At 58.2% G+C, this 21,555-nt stretch overlaps 9 protein-coding genes across 9 annotated transcripts; 4 read left to right on the forward strand and 5 right to left on the reverse strand.

The window, feature by feature from the left end:
- Positions 1-212: 212 nt before the first annotated feature.
- Positions 213-974, forward strand: UV8b_05897 (uncharacterized protein; the record flags this gene model as incomplete). The annotated part of the gene is made up of 2 exons (XM_043143394.1): positions 213-393; positions 532-974. 2 exons carry the CDS (start codon positions 213-215, stop codon positions 972-974), a joined length of 624 nt encoding a protein of 207 aa, XP_042999327.1.
- A 1,201-nt stretch (positions 975-2,175) lies between these two features.
- UV8b_05898 (uncharacterized protein) lies at positions 2,176-2,715 on the reverse strand (the record flags this gene model as incomplete). Its single annotated transcript, XM_043143395.1, has 1 exon — positions 2,176-2,715. One exon carries the CDS (start codon positions 2,713-2,715, stop codon positions 2,176-2,178), a length of 540 nt encoding a protein of 179 aa, XP_042999328.1.
- Positions 2,716-4,547: 1,832 nt separating this feature from the next.
- On the reverse strand, positions 4,548-7,976 carry UV8b_05899 (uncharacterized protein; the record flags this gene model as incomplete). Its single annotated transcript, XM_043143396.1, has 1 exon — positions 4,548-7,976. The coding sequence occupies one exon, from the start codon at positions 7,974-7,976 to the stop codon at positions 4,548-4,550; it is 3,429 nt and encodes a 1,142-aa protein (XP_042999329.1).
- Positions 7,977-9,771: 1,795 nt separating this feature from the next.
- Positions 9,772-10,488, forward strand: UV8b_05900 (uncharacterized protein; the record flags this gene model as incomplete). Its single annotated transcript, XM_043143397.1, has 2 exons — positions 9,772-10,067; positions 10,251-10,488. The coding sequence occupies 2 exons, from the start codon at positions 9,772-9,774 to the stop codon at positions 10,486-10,488; spliced, it is 534 nt and encodes a 177-aa protein (XP_042999330.1).
- Positions 10,489-12,197: 1,709 nt separating this feature from the next.
- Positions 12,198-12,471, forward strand: UV8b_05901 (uncharacterized protein; the record flags this gene model as incomplete). The annotated part of the gene is made up of 2 exons (XM_043143398.1): positions 12,198-12,253; positions 12,318-12,471. The coding sequence occupies 2 exons, from the start codon at positions 12,198-12,200 to the stop codon at positions 12,469-12,471; spliced, it is 210 nt and encodes a 69-aa protein (XP_042999331.1).
- Positions 12,472-12,672: 201 nt separating this feature from the next.
- Positions 12,673-13,692, reverse strand: UV8b_05902 (uncharacterized protein; the record flags this gene model as incomplete). Its single annotated transcript, XM_043143399.1, has 3 exons — positions 12,673-13,119; positions 13,210-13,422; positions 13,570-13,692. The coding sequence occupies 3 exons, from the start codon at positions 13,690-13,692 to the stop codon at positions 12,673-12,675; spliced, it is 783 nt and encodes a 260-aa protein (XP_042999332.1).
- A 639-nt stretch (positions 13,693-14,331) lies between these two features.
- UV8b_05903 (uncharacterized protein) lies at positions 14,332-16,633 on the reverse strand (the record flags this gene model as incomplete). The annotated part of the gene is made up of 3 exons (XM_043143400.1): positions 14,332-14,732; positions 14,830-14,929; positions 14,993-16,633. The coding sequence occupies 3 exons, from the start codon at positions 16,631-16,633 to the stop codon at positions 14,332-14,334; spliced, it is 2,142 nt and encodes a 713-aa protein (XP_042999333.1).
- Positions 16,634-18,132: 1,499 nt separating this feature from the next.
- UV8b_05904 (uncharacterized protein) lies at positions 18,133-19,436 on the forward strand (the record flags this gene model as incomplete). The annotated part of the gene is made up of 3 exons (XM_043143401.1): positions 18,133-18,189; positions 18,248-18,618; positions 18,710-19,436. 3 exons carry the CDS (start codon positions 18,133-18,135, stop codon positions 19,434-19,436), a joined length of 1,155 nt encoding a protein of 384 aa, XP_042999334.1.
- Positions 19,437-19,773: 337 nt separating this feature from the next.
- UV8b_05905 (uncharacterized protein) lies at positions 19,774-21,185 on the reverse strand (the record flags this gene model as incomplete). Its single annotated transcript, XM_043143402.1, has 6 exons — positions 19,774-19,970; positions 20,078-20,324; positions 20,414-20,547; positions 20,613-20,640; positions 20,752-21,017; positions 21,128-21,185. 6 exons carry the CDS (start codon positions 21,183-21,185, stop codon positions 19,774-19,776), a joined length of 930 nt encoding a protein of 309 aa, XP_042999335.1.
- Positions 21,186-21,555: the final 370 nt, after the last annotated feature.

Below are 21,555 nucleotides of genomic sequence, written 5' to 3' on the forward strand. Positions count from 1 at the left end.
GGTCAAGTATTTAGGGTATTTGGCAGGTTTGACATCGACGAGAACTGAACAAGACAATGCCCCACAAATAGAGATGAAACATGTCAACCGGCCAATGGCCTCATCTTCACAACTGCATATGTCATCGCCCTCGGGACTTGTCACATAGCTTTGAAAAGAGAGCCCCCTTATTTTTCCCGTGTCGTTTTCTCCCTGTAGAACATTCGCTTCAGATGTGCGCCAAGCCCACCGCGCTGGATGACGAAGCATCCACGACCTACCTCTACGACAAACAGGTTCCACGCCCGGCCAGATCGCCAGCCAAGGCCGCCCAGATCAAAGTCCAGAACCGCAGGCGAGAATACCTACAACGGCACCCGTCGTACCTCGCCGCCCTAGACCACGAACTCGCAGGTACCCAGCCAGCACGAGCAGAAACCACCGCGCCCCCCCCCCGTACTACATATACCTCTTCCAACCCCCCTCACACCCATACCGTCCAGCCGGAGCACGCTCGCAAGCTGATGGAAAAACCCCCCCCGTGACTTCAAGACCCAGTCCTCTACGAGCGCCTCATCAAGCGCCACCAAAGCACGGAGGAGCGCCAGAGAGAAGGCAGGGCCAAGGGTTACGGGCGCGTGCTAGGAGCCGACCTGGCGCGCGGCGAGACCCGGCTCACCGCGCTGGCGACCGAAGCAGCGGGCGAGCGGCGCACCGACTTCGCCACGCGGCCGGCTTGGCGAGCCGCCACGGATGTAGACAACGCGTGGGACGAGGAAGCCGGGACGAGGGAGGACGGGATGCATCTGTGGCAGGAGTTTCTGCGCGAGAGGTTTGTCAGGGGTGGGGATGAGGAGTTTGACTACGGGGTCGTGGATGGGGATGAGGAGTTGGACGTGAACGCGAGGAGGATGGAGGAGGACAGGTGGTTTGAGGAGGAGGACCCCGGGTGGACAGGGGAAGCCAGCGGGGAGACGGGCGTGCAGGATTTCTGAACGGGCAGCCTGCAATCAACGATTGTTTTCCGGAGGGTGAACCATGTCTTTGACGTTGAGGTTTTATACAAACCAATCAGTCAGTGAAAAAAAAAAAAAGGAGCCTCGTGGAAAAAGTAAATTGTCTCCGGTACAGGGAATCGAACCCTGGGCTGCTCGGTGAGAGCGAGCGATGTTAGCCACTACACCATACCGGATTTTCTTGGTATGGCAGGCTGTAATTCAACATTAGATTACCTGACACTAAAATCAATCACGCTTGCTGCATGTATTCTCCCGTTTCTCTTCGCCATTTCTGTACAACCTGCCCCCAGTTTTTTTGCACTATGAAGCCATCTCCTAAACGGCACCGTTCGGCCTCTTCTGTGGATCAGCACTCCCTGGGGAACCCCGCCTATTTACCAGTGGCGTCGTCCCGCGCACGATGGCATCGAAACTAGCATCGTCGATATCTCCGCAGCATCATCTCGCTGGCGGCACCTACAGGCCCCAGTATCCCCCACGATGATTACGACGGGCAGTTGGCCGCAACAGCTGTCCCGGCCACCTGTGGCACCGTCCAACCCGCAGGCTAGCTCGATACGCGGACCCTTGGTTGGACCAGGCAGTCAGTCCTTTGCCCTTGCTTGTCCTGGCCGATCCGCGACAGCTTTGCGTCGACTATGAGCTCGTATTTCCCCGCGACGACTGCCGCCCCATCGAACCCGCCATGCTGGATCCCGACGCCAGAGGCAACCAGAATCCTGGCAACGGACTTTAGCAACGCTTCTTCGGGCCGACGCGGGCGCACAGGTGCGACGTGGTACCCCGTACGCCGTGCTGGCCCGCGACCCTGTCAGTCAGTTCATTCTCGGGGCCCTGTGATGCAGAGAGAGATACAGGCTCTACCACCATCACGAATGGTACATGTAGCTTAGCTCAACCAAGCCTCCTTCATTTGCACTTTCGCCTCGTGCACCGCGCCACCGACGTGGAACATGAGGGCTGTCTGTCACTCAGACGCGGCGCGGAGGGTCCTTCAGCCCACCTGCGACGGGCCATTGCCAAGATCAAAAACGTTTCACTGGGAGCCGGGCCTGCGATCCCGCCAACGGGCCAAACGAAACATTGGCTCTTGTTCTACCCGTCCCCCCACGCCAAAGAGAAGAAAAGAAAAGAAAAGAAAAGAAAACAGCAGATTCGCGTCCGCCCTGCCCGTGCGTCAAGCACTCCCCTGCAGATACGTAATCGACACCGTCCCAGCCACCTTGCCGCACTGCACGCTCGCCGCCTCATACAGCTGCCCCTGCTTCCAGTGGTCGTTGCTGTACCTGTCCTCCCTGCACTTCGGATCCAGCCGCACCTCGCCCACGCCCACGAACCGGCTGCCGTCCCTCTCGCACACCCACTCCTGGTCGATGTGCAGCAACCCCTTGGCCCGGTCGAACGAGAAGCTGGTCTTGTCGCCGGGGTCGGCCAGGGACCCCCGGCACTCGTACACGTCGCCGGCGTAGAAGAAGTCGGGCGTGCGGGCCGACGCCGCCTCGCACGCGAACCTGTTGACCAGCGCCGTGTTCTGCAGCGTGAAGTTGACGAAGCCGGCGCCCGTGCCCTCGGTGGGCGAGCTCATGGCCCGCCACGAGTGGAAGTCGAAGTCGAGCATCTTCCAGCTGACGGTGCTGCCGGACAGGGAGGTGCACACTTTGTCGGCGGCGCGGCACGCCACGCGCCCGGCGAGGAGGACCGCTGCCAGCAGGTACATTTTCCTTGCTCCTCTTCTGTTCTTTTTCGCTCTGCTCTGCTCTGTTTGCTCTGTTCTGCTCTGTTTCGCTCTTCTTTTCTCTTTGCTTGTAGTTGTTGGTAGATTCGGTGGGCTGTCTGGGCCGATGGTTCAGCAAGCGTGCATCCGGGAGGAGCACAATTGTCCTCTTTTTATAACAAGCCCAAGAACAAAAAAAAAACTTGATCCAGGGGACTTTGCGCCCAGGGACAAAGGCCCCGGCGATCCGGACACAGCCAGCGCTTAGACGCCTTGCTGCGTGCCGCGTTTCACCTCGCGGCGAATGTCTCACCCGACCACGGTGGAGGAGATTGGGATAGGCGCTGCTGAAACCAAAACCCCCCCCCCAGGAAGCGCCTGCTCGCCCCGTTCGCGCTGCGCCCGGGGGGGATCGTGCGTGCGTAGACGCAGCCCTGGTCGCAGTTTTTGCCGCCTCTGCCCGGGGCCGTCCGACCATCATGGACCATCATGCCCTGACACGTGAGGGTACAGGTCAACCGACCTATGTTCCCCCCTTGTCATCCGACCCCCCCATAATAACTTAACTGACCTGACCATTGCTGTGGGCTATACTCTTAATATAATTGGTTTATTAGGGAATAGTGGGTCAGGTCACTTTATATAGAAAGCCATATGGAGAAGTACTTTCTCTGATATTTTACTAGGTTCTTAGGTAGGGGTACCTAGTAAAAGAAATTAAAGAAGTCGCTTTCTTTAGAAAAATATAGGGAGAAGTACTTTCTCTGCTGTTTTATTAGGTTCTTACGTAAGGGTACCTAGTAAGAATATTAAAAGAAGTCACTTTCTATAGAAATATATATATAAAGGTACCTCTTTTTCTATCCCTAGTACCTAGATACTAGGTACCTAGGTACTTCGTAGAAATATAAGAAGTCACTTTATATAGAAAAATATATATAAAGGTACTTTTTCTACGTATAGTACCTAAGGACCTAGGTACCTACCTAATAAAAGAAAGGAAGTCACTTTCGATATAAAAGTCTATATAAAGGTACTTTATCTACTTTTAATATTAGGTTCTTAGGTAGGGATACCTAGTAAAAATATAAGGGAAGTCACTCACTATAGAAAAATATATATAAAGATACTTATAGTCTAGTGGCTACTATAGATTAAGGGATCTACTACTATTTATTAGCGTATCTCTATATTAGGAAAGAGCATTGGTCAGGTCTGTTAAGTTATTATGGGGGGGTCGAATGACTAGGGGGGGGCATAGGTCGGTTGATATGTAGTCTCCTGACACGTTGGCGTGCTACATACCTGCTCGAGCTTGGTTGCGTCGCAGACAAGATTAAAAGTGATATTGGAAAGGCGCTGCTGCGCTAGCTAAAGTCTAGATGGGGCCAGAAAGACGGCGTTTCGGACCCCCCCCAGTCCTACTGCCTGCTCTGCGAAGAAACATGTGGCAAAGTGCGATTCAAAGCACTGGCCTGGGCAAAAAACGTGAAGAGAACGGAAAAGTGGAGGATTTGCCGTGGACAAAAAAAAAATAAAAAAAATAAAAAAAAAAAGAGGAAACAAGTCCCCGGTGGCCCTGGTGAGCCGATAAGACCATGTATGCCTGATTATAGTCTTGCCAAAAGAAACAAAGGAAAGAAGACGGAAAGCAGATATAGAAAGGGAGAAAAAAAAAAGAAAAAAATGAAGGAAATCATGTCCTCTAAGAGGAAGTAAATGAAGAAGAAGAAAAAAAAAAGGAATCATGTCCTCCAAGGAGAAAAAAAGAAACGAAAAAAAAAAAAAAAGGTAGAGGCATGCCCTTGTTACCAATCATCATCGTCGTCATCGCGTCATTCCACCACACCAAGCCGCAGCTTGTTCAGCGCGTCCTCGTACTTGGCCGGGCTGTGGTCCGTCAGCAGCCCGGCCCCGAACCGCACCTCCCGGAACCGCCCCTCCACGTCCCGCACGTACTTGAGCACGACCCGCCGCGCCGGCCGGCCAATCGCCCCGTCGTCGCCGTCGTCGTCGTGCGCGACAAACGCATCCCGCCTCAGCACCCGCGTCGTCTCAATGGCAAACACCTCGCCCGGCGGCACCAGCTTCTTGCCCCTCATGCTGCCCCGCAGGGCCTGCAGCACCGGCAGCACCCACTCCTCGTCGCCCTCGCGCGGCGTCACCGGCACCGTCTGGTACCACTTATCGGCCAGGTGGTCCTGGAGAGCCTGCCACATCCGACGCCGTATCTCCTGCCTGGTGCGGTTCTCGTCCTTCTTGAACGAGACGGCCAGGCTCTGGAAATCGTGGAGAACGCCCAGGGACAGGTGGGGCACGATGTCGTTTCCGTGCACGACGGTCGTGATGAGTCCGCGGGTGATGTTCCGCAGCGACGACGACATGATGCCCGGGGGCCCGTAGGCGTACACGTGTATGCGCCGGCCTTGCGGCAGGCGAACGTCGCGCAGCTTGTGCTCTGCCGCGCCAACCTCTCCCCGGGTCACCAGCCTCGATTGCGGTTCGGCCGAGATGACGAAGCCGGGACCGTCCGGGTTCGGCTCCGCCAGCATGACGCCCAGGAGCGAGGTGACGCCTCCGCCTAGGGAGTGTCCGCACAGCACCAAGCCGTAGTCGGGAAACTCCAGCAGCGCTTCCCTCAGCGTCACGAGCACTCGGCCGTCGTCGCCGAGCAGCAGTCTTCGGGCGGACGCGTGCACTCCCTTGTGCACCCTGTACTCTCTCCCGCGCCACGACAGGCTGTCGTAATCGCACGTCAGGTCGGCCAGGACGTCCTCGAACCCCAACGTTCCCCGGCAGGCCAGGACGACCGCCTTTGCCTCGTGATCCAGCGAGATGTAGTGCACCAGAGGCACGCCGGTGCCCGTGGAGCCGGTGGCGTCGGAGCCTCCCTGCGGATCGACAAAAGACGCGAGCAGTATGTTGCCGTCGCGCGACTCGGTGTGATGCGCAAAGTGCCGCACGTCCTGGTGCACGCCGTTCCACGCTTGCTGTGCGGGCAGTTCTTTCGAGATGCCCAAGATCTTCATAAAGTGCGATCCGTAACAGGCCGAGGAGTGCCTCATGTATCGTACAATGTTTGGCAGCAGATGCCCCGTCGGAAAGGTTCCGTCAACAAAGCCTTCGTTGCGCAGAATGTTGAGCGCGCCGGAGGCGTTGTAGGCGCTCTTTTGGTAGTACGACGCCAGTATTACGGAGGACTGGGAATCGTTTGTCGCCAGGCTGTAGAGGCTGGGTGCATAAGACGCGGACCGTCGACGGTGGGGATGGACGTCTTTGCTGCGCGGCAGCTCCGGGGTCAGCCCGGGGGCGAGAGGCTCGCCTGCCGCTCGTGATATCGTCTCTTGCGTGGAATAGTCGGTTCGGAAGATGGTCGGCGATGATGGCGGCAGCCCACCGGTAGCCGACTTCCGACCGTACGAGTCCGCCTGGGACACGATGGAGTCCTGTCGGCGTTCGTGGATAGATACGTAGCTGGCCCTTGACGATGATGGGCTGGCAAAGGGTTCGGGTGTCTGTATCCGCTTAGCCGGGGCATTGTTACGCTGAAACTGCGGCTGATGAGTACGCACGCCGGCCGCTTTAAATCTTGTGCTGAAATCTGCCGCCGAAATGCTGCCGCCGACCCCTTTCCATTGCGGCCGTTGCTTTAGCGAGACGCGATTCTGATCCGTGTCGGATGATTCTCTGTTCCACATGTTTGACAGGGATTGGCTGCTTTCCCTCAACACCCTCTTGAATCCAGGCTTCTTCTCCGAGCCTTTGGCGGTTGCGCTTGAGGGGGCTTCTGCCTTCTTCTTGGACAGGGGCCGTCGACCGGGGTCGGCGGGCAGTAGTTTTTGGAAAGACGAGGTACGTCCGGGTGGCGCGACTTGAGGCGTCCTCTGCCTTTTCTGGTTTGCTGCGGGCTCCAGTTTCGCAGCTCGGTTTTGAGACGGTGGTGACTTGGAATTGGGCTCGACGTTCGGTTTGTTGATTCGGCTGCCGATTCGCGGTGTCGCAGAGCCGGAAGGGGTGGAGGCAGGGCGTCTTGCCCTTTTCGCCACCAAGTCTTGCGACGTCAGATGTTCAGGTTGGAGTGGCGTGTTGCTCGCCGCGATTTCGGCAGGTTTGACTGCAGGGTCATCAACAATCTCCACAACGGTAGGGACGGAATCTTCTTCCTCGCCTCGAAACGTGACGGTCCTCAACCTGTCTCGCCGTATTCTGTAAACCACCGTGTAGCTGTTCTCTTTATCCGAGCCGCAGTTCCACGATTGACTGTCCCCAGGCGTGTGGGCCGGCCGGCGAGTTTCCACGATTTCGGCTCCGGGTGGTGTAGGCAGAGAGAGCAGCTGCGGCCCATCAACATTGACAGTGATGGTTTGAACCGACGCGACAGAATTTGTTACCGAGATGGTGGTTCCGGGGTCAAGATTCGACGTGATGTGACTCTTGAGGCGCGCCAGGACTGCCTCGTCGTCGTCGTGCACTGCGTAATCATCATTGGGTAAAAGTCCGCGGGTGCTGCTGCTGCTGTTGTTGTTGTTGTTGTTGTTGTTGTTGTCGTTGTTCTTGTCGGGCCGCACACTGCCAACGTCTACTCGCTCGCCATCGCTGAGGACGACGACGTCCCAGATGACCTCTTCAAAGGATTGACGTCGCGCCTCTTCGCTTGCAGAGCGCCTCGAAGCCCTCTGGAGGTAGGCCAGGGCGCCGAGGGCGATAACAAGGTCTGCGACGCCAACCTTTTCTCCACCGAGTCCAGTAGGCGGCTGGCTCAGTTCCCTCCGAATCAGCGTAATGATGCTCGCGACAGCTCGAGACGAATCAGTGGAGCCAAAGAGCTTATCGAGGGAGTCGAGGACTAATTGCGACGCCTCGGAGACCGTGGATACGGTGGTGCCGGTCAAGCGAAAGCCGGCCGAGGTCCAGAAAACAATCTGCATGACGGCGGAATGCAGCGTCTCCAAACTTCGCTCGAGAATGGTTTCGGCCTCCTTCTCGTTCAGCGCCGAGGTGGATAGTGTGATTGTGTCGCGAGCGGCTCGGCTAAGGATAGACTCGACCAGGTCACGAGCAAGCCCGAGGCTCGACAGCGTGGTGAATCGCGCGGCATCGAGGGTGTAGTTGGTGACGGCGGAGCCTAGACGGATGGCAATGGACGTTGATCGAGTGGCCAAGCTGATGGCATGGGCAACAGGCCTGGGCAACAGAGTGGCACCTGGGCCGTGGCAGGTGTTGGCGGCAGAGGCCTCGACATGGCAAGGCGTGCCCCTTGGCATTTCGTGGGTCGTGCAAAGGAAGCGGACGGACCTGATGTAAGCATCATACAATTGGAAGAGGGGTCAAGATGGGCGAAGAAGAGAGAGGGAGGGGGAGGGCTGTTGCAGAGTAGGCAGAGTATCCGAGAGGATGGATAGGGTCGTGCAGTACATGACGGGTGATGAGCCAAAGAATGAGCGCTTCGTCGGAGACGTGTTGCTCCAAAACAAACGGGAATTTCACGAGGGCCAAAGTGGCAATAATTGGCTTTTGGTCCCGCGACGGGCCAAGCCAAGGGGCGGGCGGAGTAGAAGCGCCGCATGTCTGTTCGTTGGGGACGAAAGTGGGTGTGGAGTATGGAGTGTGGTGAGAGACGGAGATGTCTGCATTTGAGGTACAGAAGTGGCAAGTAGAGAGGGGGATGGGAAAGCGTTGGAGGCTTGGAGCTTGGAGGCTTGGAGCTTGGAGGCTTGAAGCTTGGAGGCTTGGAGGCTTGAAGCCATTGGAAGGGGCCTGAGCGGGCATGTGGCATGTGACGGCGGGAGGTACAGCGCACCCGGGTCACCACCACATTGATGCAGGTGTGGCTGCCCCTCCTGGTGCTGTCAACTGGCGCGGTCAACTGGCGCGGTCAACTGGCGCGGTCAACTGGCGCAGCTGGAACGCAGAGCCATGAGCCCCATACCAAGCAATCACCAATGTCAACAAGGCTGAGCCTGAGCCGCCTGGATGGGGCTAACCAGACGCTAATAGTACGCCGGCAAATGGTGGAAAACAATGGACAGGCTCCCATCCCGGGCCACGACGGCAGTTGTGATGCACCCCGCGGCCGCGCCATCTTTGGGCGTCGATTGCATTGAGGTCAGCCGGGTGAGCATGGTGATTCCGATGATGTCGACTTTTACACGTGTTTCATCAGGGTAAATGGGAAAAGCGAGCGGGCGAGGGAGAAGAACAAATGAAGTGAGAAAATAAAAAAGAAATGAAAAGAAAAAAAAAAAAAAAAAAAAAAAAAAAAAGGCTCCAAGAAACGAAGCAGCCCGCCCACGTAATCTACATGCCTGGCTCGCCGAAATGCCAACACGGCTGCGTGCCCCTGCCCACGCGCCCAAACATAACGTAACGTATCGTATCGTATCGTATCGTATCGTATCGTATCGTATCGCATCGGACTGGTTGATGCCCTGTCCTGACGCCCTGTCCTGACGCCCTGTCCTGACGCCGTCCGCTTACGATCGATTGCCCATGGAAGCGAAAGCTGGTCAATTTTGCTCGCAGCAGTCATCCCCACCTGTGCGCTCAGGCTCGCCATACCTGAGCCCAACGCCCAACTTGTTGTCAACTGTCCCGGACCCGTTGACAGCACAGCACGTTGGACCGTCTTCAAGTTTGTTGCTGGTCTGGTCTGGTCTGGTCTGGTCTGGTGGTACCTGCCAGCGGCTGGTGCAGGCGGCTGCGCCTCCTTTTATCCGCAGCAGAACAGAACCTGCCACCAGCCGACATACCAGCATTGAGTCGAGTTGACCCAGTTGACCCCAGTTGACCCCCCTTTTCATCCATATTCACGACAGACCTGTTCCGGGATTGTGCCCGGTCAACTCCGTCGACCACCCGCTCTGCTGCTGATTCCCACCCTCGATCCCCTCCAGCATCCATCCCCTCTCCGTCCGTTTTCCCCTTGACCACCAGGACCGTCGCTCGCTACCATTCAATCCCGCCAGAAGTCCGCGGAAACCCGACCAACGTCTGCCCGCCCGCTCCCCTCGCACCAAGCCCGGGAAAAAAAAAACCACACGTTGCAGAAGACACCCGGCAATGGCAACCGACGAGGGTCTCTTTCCGCAGCAGCTTGTCGCGCAAGCCGCCGCGGACGAGTTGCCCGACGGCTACGTCCTGCGAGCCCTGCGGCCCGGCGACTTCGACACCGGCTTCCTCGACTGCCTGCGCGTGCTGACTACGGTGGGCGACATGACCAAGGACCAGTTCGAGCAGCAGTTCAGGCGCATGCAGCAGCAGCAGAACTACTACATCGTCGTCATCGAGGACACGAGCAGGCCGGACAAGACGCGCTCCGTCGTCGCCACCGGCGCCCTGATGATCGAGCACAAGTTGTACGTCCAACTTCCACCCACCCTCCCCCTGCGCACCATTGCCTCATTGCCTCACGCGGTGATGGGGGAAAACAAAAAAAAAAAAAGGTGGTGGAAATTCTTCACCAAAGACACGGCTCCCACGATGCGGCTGGTATTTTTTATTTTTCTTTTTCCCAAGCTAACCCGTCCACTTTGGGCCAGCATCCACAGCCTCGGTTCTGTCGGCCACATTGAAGACATTGCCGTGGCAAAGGACCAGCAGGGCAAGAAGCTCGGGCTGCGGCTCATCCAGGCGCTGGACCGCGTCGCCGAGGCGCTGGGCTGCTACAAGTGCATTCTCGACTGCAACGACTCCAACGAGGGCTTCTACGTCAAGTGCGGCTTCCGCCGGGCCGGGCTGCAGATGGCGCATTACTACGACGAAAGCAAGAGCACGTGACGGCGGAAACTGCAGGCCCGCCTCGGATGCGACGCTGTTGCGCTTTTCCCCGGTCATGACATGCGCCGTCGTAAAAGAAGACGGCGATTATCGGAAATAGGCAGCAGCAGCAGCAACAACAACAACAACAACAACATCAACAACAGGACGTCATTTAGCAGGTTTTGTTTCTTGCGCCGGTCGATTTGGTGTGTTTTACTGCACAGGGCTGATGATTGGGCGTCCTTTTCTCTTCTCGTGGCGCAGGAAGCAACATCTAGAGACGGCAATCCCGCAGGCCACGGTCCTCGGCAGACAGATTGCCCGTAAAAATGGTAAATATGGACAGAGCAGATTCAGAAATCAGCCGAGTTCTGCTGCGCATGTCCCGTGACAGGTTCCGTGACAGGTTCCGTGACATGTTCCGTGACAATGTTTCGACGCGAGGGCGGAAATGACGGGTGGTAAAAGGGGCTTGCTGACCGAAGGTATACATACACTGACTGTGCCACCGTGTCTCAGCTCAGCTCAGCTCAGCCGGTCGGGACGGATGAAGAATGGGAACATGGGAGGCAAAGTCCAACGTCGTCAGATGCGACCCAATCAATCTCGCATAACGGACGGCCATTTCCGTTTGCAGCGAACTCTGTAAGCCCGCACGCGTACGGAGTACTCCAGGCTTGATGCCCGCTACCGGAATCTCCAGGGGGGGCGCGACAGCCAGACAGCCGTAAAGAACAAGGGGCCTGGCAGCTTACATGTGCTGCGCTGCTTCTCGACTCGCCTCCCTGCAGCAATCGCAATCGCAATCGCATCACGGCATGAGCCAAGACGGGTCAAGCACCACCGCGCACAAAGCACCACCACCACCACTGCTGCGGGTAGTCGGCACTCCGAGGCGGAACAGCCATGTCGCGCATAATGTGGGTCCCCCCCCTGGAGGTCATGTGTCTGAGTTGCGACGGGATACGTATTCGCCATCACGCCCGAGGAGGTAGCTAGGTACCTAACCTACTAACCTACTGCTTCCTAATGCGCATCACGTAACGCACCCAAGGCGCTCGCTTCGTTCCGCGCTTCGTCCCCGAGCGGGCCTCCTTCCTCCCCGGCCCTCGCACCCAGCGCACCAGACATGACCAAACTCCCTCCCGCTTACCCTGCAAGCAGAGCCAGCGATCCACCCCATGAAGGATAAAAAAAAAGAAAGAAAAAAAAAAAAAAAAAACCCCTGCTTCCGTCTGGGAAAGACAAAGACCCAGGGGGATGAGAAGGGGGTGGGCCGGGTGCCCGTCAGCCCCGCATGCCAAAAAAAAAAAAAAAAAAAAAAAACCCTAGTGCTAGCATGTGACGATGATGATGGATGTGGCAGCATCAGCCACCGTTACCCCAGGCTCAAGTCATTCGTTCGTTCGTCCGTCCATCCACCCTTGGTCCCGGACGGGCTTGCTTGCAAAGTTCTGGATTTTCTGCATGTTCCCGTGGGGCCAGGGGGGGGAGCCAGCCGGCGCGAGTACTTAAAACGGGCGCGGGCGGCTCGTCCGCAGTGGCCGCTGCTTTCCAAGTCGTCCATCGTCCATCGTCCATCGTCCGTCGTCCATCGTCCGTCGTCCGTCGTCCGTCGTCCGTCGTCCGTCGTCCGTCGTTCATCTTGGCTGCGCGTTGCGGTCTATCCTGCACCCAACTAGCCCCGTGAGAGAAGAAGAAGAAGAAGAAGAGAAGCGCTGCGCGGCATGGACGAGTTCCACCCCGTCTTGGCGCGCATGCGCATCGCCGCCCTCCAGTCTGAGTGAGTCGTGTCCCGGGCAGGGGGCCCGCGGCGCACCCGGCGTGTTCTGACGGCGCCATCGCAGGATCATCTCCAAGACCTGCCCGGCAAACGGCTTCGTCCGCTCCCAGCGCAGCAAGGTCACGGTCGTCAAGGACGCCTCGGGGGGGTGGAAGCTGGGCAAGAAGAGGGTCGTGAGGGCGCGGTCGAATTCCACGTCTAGTGTTTCGTCGAGCTAGGGGGGGGGGGAAGGGGGCAAGCTCCATGCCACTTATATATTCACTTCTCCGCATGTTTCTTTTTACTTTATTCGCGTCTCCTTTTTCTTCTCTTCGTCCCGGGAGACGGTTGGCTTGGCTTGGCTTGTCTATGGTGCCCGTTCACGCGCGGCTGCTGCGCGAATGTACATGATTCAGGGTCCCCGTCCCTGCAACTGCGCGTCACCTTCCCATCCACCCGCCGTCCACCACGAGCGTGTGTCCGCTGACGTACGCGCCGGCCCTGCTGGCCAGGTACACCGTGGTGCCCTTGAAGTCGTCGGGCCGGCCCCACCGCCCCGCGGGGATCCGGGCGTTGATGCCGGCCAGCCGCCCCGGGTCGTTGAGCAGCGCCGTGTTCATCTCCGTGTCAATGTACCCCGGCGCGACGGCGTTGACCGTCACCCCCCGCGCGGTCCACTCGTTGGCGAAGCTCTTGGTGATCTGGCCCACGGCGCCCTTGGACGCCGCGTACGCCGGCACCGTCAGGCCGCCCTGGAAGGTCAGCAGCGAGGCGTAGTTGACGATGCTGCCGCGGCGGCCCGTCGTCGCCGACGGCTCCAGCCCGAGCATGTGGGCGCCGACGTCGCGGCACAGCGTGAACACGGCGTGGAGGTTGACCTGCATGACCTAGGTAGCCCGCCCCGGGGAGAGGGGGCGCGCGTCAGGGCACACGGCTTTTCTCACCCAAAAAAATCCCGCCGTTGGGGCCTCGCTCACCTCGTTGAAGTCGCCGTCGGGAAACCGCTCGCAGGGGTGTCGGCGCTGGATGCCGGCGCACGTCACCAGGATGCGGACCTGGTGCCCGTCGCCGAGCACCTTGGGGGTGAGGGCCGTGACCGACTCTTGCTCGGCCATGTCGGCAGCGTAGATCCACGCCTTGCGGCCCAGCTTCTCGATGGCGTCCTTGGTCGACGTCTGGCTGGCGTCTCTCTGAGCGATGGGGGCGCAACTGTCAGCGACGCAACGGCCGTCGTGCACCAAGGCGGGCAGAGGGGGGGGATGGGGCAGAGGGGGCGGCAGAGGGGGCGGCAGAGGGGGCGGCAGAGGGGGCGGTGGGTTTCTCCCCGTCTTGTTTACCTGCACGAGAACAACGTCGGCGCCGGCCTCGGCGAGACCAATGGCAACGGCTTGGCCGATGCCGCGGGTGCAGCCCGTGACCATGGCCGTCTGGCCGTGCAGGGAGAACATCGGGGCGCTCATGGTGCGAGGCTGCAGTCCGAGGTGTGGCCCTTGCTGAGCTTTTTGAACGACAAATGATGAAAAGGAGGTCGACGACGTGTGTGAGGGGCAAGCTGTGCGGGCAAGTTTGCGCCGGCGGAGACCCTTTTTGCTTATTGACGAGACCCCTCTTCCGGGTTCCCGAGTCCCGAGTCCCGAGTCCTGAACAGCCGACGGCGAATGGCGAACGGCGCATGGCGGGCAGGTGGCTGAAGCAAAAGCCGATGTTGGTTCAACTGCGCCAGTGCGGGGGCAAGTGCGGGGCCAGTGCGGGGGCTGGCAGCCGCCAGTGCCAACCAGACGACTTGCTTGGATTGCTTGGATCGCTTGCATCTAGATCTCGCCTACAATGCAGCGATTGGCGGTCCGGGCTGGACTCGATATTCAGCTTGCTCCATGTACCGTCGAGGCAGCAGGGATTTGATTCCACTAGATTTATCCCCATGGATTAGTCTTCCTGGATTAGTCCCCCGGATTAGTCCCCCGGATTTATCCCCCTGAATTTACCCCTAGATTAGTCCCTAGAATTTACCCCTTGTCAATTATTAGTTCACGCTGCAATGCTCCGCTTCCCTGATTAAACCCATAAGACATTCCCAGCCATCCCCATGGCGCCTGCACCTACATCTTCAGGTCCAGCAGCTCCCCCAGCTCGCTCACCGATCCCCCAGACCTGACAAACTCGTGCGCCAGCAGCTCGTCGACAGAGGCCCGCTGTTGCACCTCCACGCGCAAGCATCTCGCCAGAAACGACTTTAGGATCGGGCTGTGCTTGGTCGGGTTCCGCAACGGAGGCGTCCCCGCCGTGGCGATTAGATACAAGGCCCTCAGGGGCTCCTCGTCCATGTACGGAGGCTCCAGCTCGGCCATCTCAATGGCCATGATCCCCAGTGACCAGACGTCAACCTTGAAGCAGTACTTTTTCTGGCGAACAACCTCCGGTGCCATCCAGTACGTGGTGCCGACCAGGGTGGCCCGCTTGGACCGCCGCTCGGTGAGCTTGGCGCAGAACCCAAAGTCGGCTGCACAATGTCCAACTGTCAGCATCACATGTACCCAAACGTGCGCCAAAAACAAAGGGAATTCCGCCACGAGACGCTGTAGCGAGGGACGACGCACTGATCTTGATGTTCCCCCCCCGATCCATGAGAACATTATCGCTTTTGATGTCTCGGTGGATAATGCGCCTCTGGTGAAGATACTGCAGCCCTTTGCAGACCTGGAAATAGTGCCAACGTCAGCCCCTTTGCCGTGTTTTGCGCCGTGCAGGTGCGCCACTCACCTCCCTGCAAATAGTAGCCATGTGCCGTTCGGGAATTTCCGGGTTGCGATCAATGACGTCGTTCAAAGCGGCGTCCATGTAATCCATCACCACCCATAGCTGCCTATTGTCGTTCAGCAGAAATGCCTCGAGGAAGTTGATAATGTTCTCGTGTCGGCTGTCCCTCATTATCATAATCTCGTCAACAAGAAGCTCCTTGCGTTGCTGACGAGCCAGGTTCATCTCCTTGATAGCTACACGAGTACCTGGGCCGCGCTCCTCCACCACGTCTCGAGCAATCCCCACGGCGCCGTCTTTGATTTTAGCTACATAGACGGAGCCGGATGCACCCTGACCCAGCTTCTTTTGCCTCGAGTAGGACTCGTCTGGATTTCCCGTGGACACGACCCTCTGAAGCCTGGAGATCAAGTCGGCTTCGGACGTGGTCAGGTGTCGAATCGCTTGACGGCGTTTCGACGGAACGGGGATCGCCGTCACTGCAGCATTCGGCACCAGATTGTCTTGCGGCACCTCCTTCGCGGCCGGGACAGTGGTCAATGCGGCCACGGAACCAGCCGGAGGTTGACTATTTGCGTCCGACGTTGGCCCGGCAGGAATCCTGGCAGCTTTCGGTGCAGCTGGCGCCTTCCGCAAAGGCTGCATACCCGGGGCGGTTCCGCGAGCGTCACTTGAACCATCCGGGGGGGGTTTGATGGCAGGGTTTCCGAGGGTTTCGTGGGGCGCTCTGTCTCTGTTCTTGCTTCGGTCTTCTGTCCTCAGTTCATCCTGCTGACCCGAGGGTCTGCCGGGAACGGGTTGTGGGGGACCAACGTTTTTTGGTCGAAGGGGTGCCGGTACCAGGCCCGTGCCTTCCATGTCCGAGGAATGCGGCGGAATCGGTTCGAAATTCTGCTCCTCCAGCTCTTCATGTAACCAGGCCGCCGACGTTGGAGACAGCGCCAAGAACTCTTCTGGATTGTCCGACATTTTGGTAAGGTCCGCATAAAAGTCAACTGCCTCAATGACGGCCTGCGGGTTGCGCGCATAATCTTCCTTGGTGATGGCGGAAGCGCTCAAGAGCTGAACCCATTGATGCGGCAGTCCGACAAACTCCTTGGTCATGGCATTGAACCCGACGTGCACGGCGTGCGAAAAGTTGGTGGGATTGCTTACGCCACCGAGACCTGGGCATGCCATGTAGATGGAGTCGATCCAGGTGTAGAGCTCGTCTTCGGTCCTCGTCTTGACCTGCAAGATGCGCAGGTCGCCGTCCTTTTCGCCAGGACTGGACGATTGCCCGCTCGCCCTTCTCTTCACCTCCAGGATGGGGGTGCCGGTCTCGACTCGGCCGACGCTGACCACGTCAGCCAGCAGGAGCGTATACGTGGGTTTCCCACCCTCTGTCTTGCAAAAGTCGATCCATGCCTTTTTCAAAACCATGTGCCTCTCTCTCCAGGCAGTCAAAATGCTCCCCTCCTTGACATTGACCCATCCTTGCTGCCGTGGTTGCGACGGGACGAAGCCCGCAGCATTGTTGTGTTTTCGCTGCGCGACGGGCAGCGGAATTGTGGAGCCCGAGTATGTGGTTGTTGTTGTTCCTGCGACCGGGGAAATAGCAGTGGTTGCCAATGTCGTGGCATGTCCGCGCTGTGCTGGAACCATTCCTTCAACCAGCGACTTCCTTGACGACGACGAGAGGCCAAGCTGGAGCTGGAGAAACTGAGGGCTAGCGCCCAATGGTTCGGGGAATCGCTGAGCTGAATGGGATTTCGCGCGCGACTTTCTGGTGCAGGTCGTAGTAGGCTCGGACTCGTAGATTTCAATAGACTCTAGAGTCAGAGTCTAGAGGGTGCAAGGGCTTGTGGGGAACCTTGGTCAGCCCCGTTCAGCTCTTGTTGGTCAAGGTTGTTTTGCTGTTTTGTTGGGGCTTGTGAGCTTAACCACGGGTTGGCCAATGCTATGTATGGGCCTCGGATGAGGACGAGTATACTCGGTATAACCGTATACCGTGCCGCAAGCGATTGCGAGCCGATTGATCTGTCAATCCAGTCGATGTCTGGTGGAACCTAGACTTGTCGAGTCGAAAGGGGGGGGGGAAAGCCAGGTACGGAGGCGGGGAAGGCTGAGTTGGAGATGCATGTACGACCAACGAACAAGCCATGTTTGAGAGCTGTGCGGAGTCGGCAAAGGACAGCAAAGGCCGGAGCTTTGTCGTCAGTCTTGCTTGGTACTGAAAAACTCGGCATCATCTCACGATGCAAGTCAGCATACCGAGTGCGCCACATGATGAGCTCCGTCAAGACGGCATGTCTACGCACCCATGTCATGTCGACTGGGCTTGTCGAGAGGACGCTGGAACGCAAGAGAAAATTGCAGCGCACTTTTCCATGCCACCGGACGCCAAGGTAAATTAATTGCATGAACGGGGTCTGCGGCGGTTGCACAAGGTACAGTATGTACAGTATACGGAGTACGGAGTACAGGCTGGCGCCGCCTGCACCTGCTCAGAACGGATTAGTGGGCCGTGGCTGCACTGCACTGCACTGCACGTACGGAGTACCTTCCTTCCCATGTACGGAGTACGGAGTACTATCGCGATTCAACGACTCCAGACTTCCAGCCCTGACAGCTGCTCGCCAGCTGCCCCGCCCCCACCTCGCCAATAGTTCCAGTTCCAGTTCCAGTTCCAGTTCCAGTTCCGGTTCCGGTTCCGGTTCCACTGGCAGGGTCAGTGTCGCCGGCTATTGAAGGTCGTCGGCGAATGATGCACAAATCACCGTGCCCCGCGAGGCCTTGCCATCGAACAGAGAGCAGCTTTGCTCGCTACATCGCATGCCGCAATGTCGGAAAAGCTGCGGAGCTGATTCTCGACAAGAAAAGGACAGGCAAAGGACAGGCAAAGGACAGGCGGGAAAGCACCAGACACCTTCCCAAACTTCCCCCTTCGGACCCTTTTTGCACCGACGTGAACCCTGACACTGACCCCATCATCGCAATCGTCTCTGGATTTTGTTGTGCGACATTGGATTCATCCTTTACTCAAGAGCGGCCCAAGAATTACAAACGAGGAAAAACTGGAAAAAAAAAAAAAAAAAAAAAAAAAAAAAAAAAAAAAAAAAAAAACAAAACCTGCTATTCAATCTCAACGAATAACGACCACCATGGCGCCACAAAGCGTCAAGGCATCCGTGCTTCATGGAGCCAAGGATCTTCGAACTGTACGTCTCGCGAGCAAACGATGGCAAGTTCAACCAACCAACTGACAGCATTGCGTAGGAAAGTCGCGAGCTCCCAGCCCCGGCCAGCGGTGAAGTCCAGATTGCGGTTCAATCCACCGGACTCTGCGGCTCCGATTTGCACTACTTTAACCACTACAGAAACGGCGACATTGTTGTTCGCGAACCCCTAACGCTGGGCCACGAATCTAGCGGAACCGTGGTCTCTGTAGGCTCGGGAGTCGCCAACCTGGCGCCGGGCGACCGGGTTGCCCTGGAGGTCGGTCTGCCATGCGAGAAGTGCGAGCACTGCGACGCCGGCCGGTACAACATTTGCAAAGGAATGAAGTTTCGCAGCTCGGCCAAGGCGTATCCCCATGCCCAAGGCACGCTGCAGGAGCGAGTCAACCACCCCGCGAGGTGGTGCCACAAGTGCGCAAGCCCCCCCCCCCCCCCCCCCCCTTTTTCCCTCGGCCTTGGTTTTGTGTGTGTTGCGCCAACCGGGCGCTAACCGGGGATGCAGACTGCCTGACGGGCTCTCTCTCGATCTCGGCGCGGTCGTCGAGCCCCTCTCCGTTGCCATGCATGCCCGCCGTCGGGCCAGCCTCCCAGAGGGCTCGACGGTGCTCGTCTTTGGCGCCGGTGCCGTCGGTCTCCTGACTGCAGCGGTGAGCAAGGCGGCCAACGCGGCAGCCGTGGTGATTGCCGACATTCAGCAGGACCGAGTGGACTTTGCCGTTGCCAACGGGTACGCCGACGCAGGATACGTCGTGCCGATGGCCCGCCCGCAAACCACGGAGGAGAAGCTCGCCTATTCGCGCGAGGTGGCTGCCGAGATCAAGCAAGTCCACGTCCATGGCGCGCCAGTGGGCGAGGTGTCAGCCGTATACGAGTGCACCGGCGTTGAAACATGCACCCAGGCCTCCATCTACGCCGCCAAGCCCGGCGGCAAGGTCATGATTATCGGCATGGGCAACCCCATCCTTACTCTGCCCATGTCCGCAGCGGCTCTCCGCGAGGTCGACCTTGTCGGAGTCTTCCGTTATGCCGATACCTATTCCAAGGCCATTGAGCTGCTATCGAACCGCCCCGCGAACATGCCTGACTTGTCGACACTGGTGACGCACCGATTCAGGGGAATGGATCGGATAAAGGACGCATTTGCCATGGCGGGGAGGGTGAAGGATGATGAGGGGCGACTAGTGCTCAAGGTGGTGGTGGACATGAAGGAAGATGAGGCGTCGAGCTGACGTCTGACGCCGCATCCTAGAGTTTGGCTATTCCGTGGTCTAAAAGGTCTGGAGCCTACGTATGTCAGAATCAGGTATAGCATCGTACGGCAGATACCTTTGCGGCTGCCTCTATCGCTGCCTTGCACACAGGGCCGATGGCCATTTGACACGATGTGCGGATTTCGTAGTCATCATCTCTATTCGATATCCCTATCCGACTATAAAAAAAATATTCTCCGTCTCATATCTTGTATCATTTCCCGTCTGTCGTAGTGGATCAAGACCTTCGTTGCTTCTTCTCATCTATCCACGCTGGTTCTATCTCCTCGTAAACTGAAATGCACCGCATGAAAATCTACTGCTTGTCCGGGAACCCAAAGTCTACACCGAACGGCGGGTACACGTAGCGTTTCAGCTCGCCCTTTTTGGCAAGCTCGTCGGAGTAGTCGTTCAGGCTCTTCAACTCGTCGGCATCCAGCTGGACAATCTCGAGGTTGGCCTTGATGCGGGCCGGCGTCACGGACTTGGCCAGGACGGTGTTGCCGCGGGAGACTAGAGAAATGCAAGGGTTAACAAAAAATTTTTTTTGCGACCAAGATTGTTCCTGCTAAAACGAAGGCCCGTCGGTCTCGGCCCGTTGGTCTTTGGGCTCCACGTACCGTGGTAGCTGAGCAGAATCGTCGAAGCGCTCACGCCCTTCTTCTCAGCCAACTTGACAACAGGCTCGGCGCTCATCACCGGACCGCCGGTGCTGCCAAACGGGCTGTAAGCCATGACGTGGATGCCCTTGTCCCTGCACAGATCGACAATCTCCTGCTGCGGCAGACTGGGGTGGTTCTCAATCTGGTTCACGGCCGGCGTGACCTTGGCATGGGGGAGAAGCTGCTCGAGGTATTTCTTGCTGTACTGTCCCGGTGCAAAGCAAAAGCAGGTTAGACCTTTCTCGGGGGCCGGTCAAGGCCGACGCTTCTGGCAAAGCGCGCGCGCGCACGTACGTTGCAGACACCGATGGCCTTGGCCTTGCCGGAAGCAAACACGTCCTCCATCTGCCTCCACGCCTCGACGTGGTCCCAGTCGCGGATGATGTCGCGCGATCCGTCAGCCAGCTTGGGGAACTTGTCGTCGTTGCCTATCAGGAACCCCCGGACGTCAGAAAGAGCCGGCGAGCGCGGCGGCAAATAGCGGCGCACTTACCCTGCGGGTTCATCAAGAGAGGCCAGTGCTGCATTCGCCAACCGGTCAGCAGGGCGACCTGCATCCCGGCCGCCAAACCCCCGGCCGCTGCTCAGGAAGAACGAAACCCCCCCCCCCCCCCCCCCCCCGGCCAACTTACAACGAGGTACAGGTCGACGTACTCGAGTCCCAGGCTCTTCAGGCTCTTGTCCAGGCCTTGGGCCACGCGCGTGTTGTACGTCGTCCAGACTTTGCTCACGACAAACACGTCCTCCCTCTTGACGCCGGCCCGGAAGGCCTGCTCGAGGCCTTGGCCGACCTCGTCCTCGTTGCCGTAGCAGTACGCGCCGTCGATGAGCTTGTACCCGTTTTGCAGGGCGTACGAGACGGCGTTTTGGACCTCGCCGGGCTTGGATTGCCACGTTCCTGTGCGATCGATGTGTCTGCGCGTCAGAATGAATGCCTGGCCGCGATGCCCTGTTTCCTTTCTGGCAGCTGATGATGTTCGGCCGGGGGAGAGGAACAGGTGCTCTTACCGAGGCCGATGGCTGGAATCTCGTTGCCAGTGTTGAGCTTGAATTTGACGTCAGACATTGTGGTCGAGACGCAGATACGGATGACGAGGACGATGAGACGACGAGGACGATGAGACGACGAGGACGATGAGACGACGAGGACGATGAGACGACGAGGACGATGAGACGACGAGGACGACGAGGACGACGAGGTTCGGGTTAGACACGGCAAGACGTCGGTACTGTAGCACGTACAGTATAGAAGCTGAGGGCGGGCACGAAGCTTGACCTTGGCGCTGGGGATGTGCGGGGTATGCAATTGGCCAAGGAGAATTCGAACCGAGGGCTGGGTGGGGTTCAGCGCCGCCTCCCGTTCTCTCGGGGCATTTAGTAGCGAGTGGCAGGTGCCAGGTACCCAAGGCCCGTGGGGGTTGCAATAGCCGAAGCGA

This window comes from Ustilaginoidea virens, chromosome 4 (assembly GCF_000687475.1).
Source record: "Ustilaginoidea virens chromosome 4, complete sequence".
NCBI lineage: Eukaryota > Fungi > Ascomycota > Sordariomycetes > Hypocreales > Clavicipitaceae > Ustilaginoidea > Ustilaginoidea virens.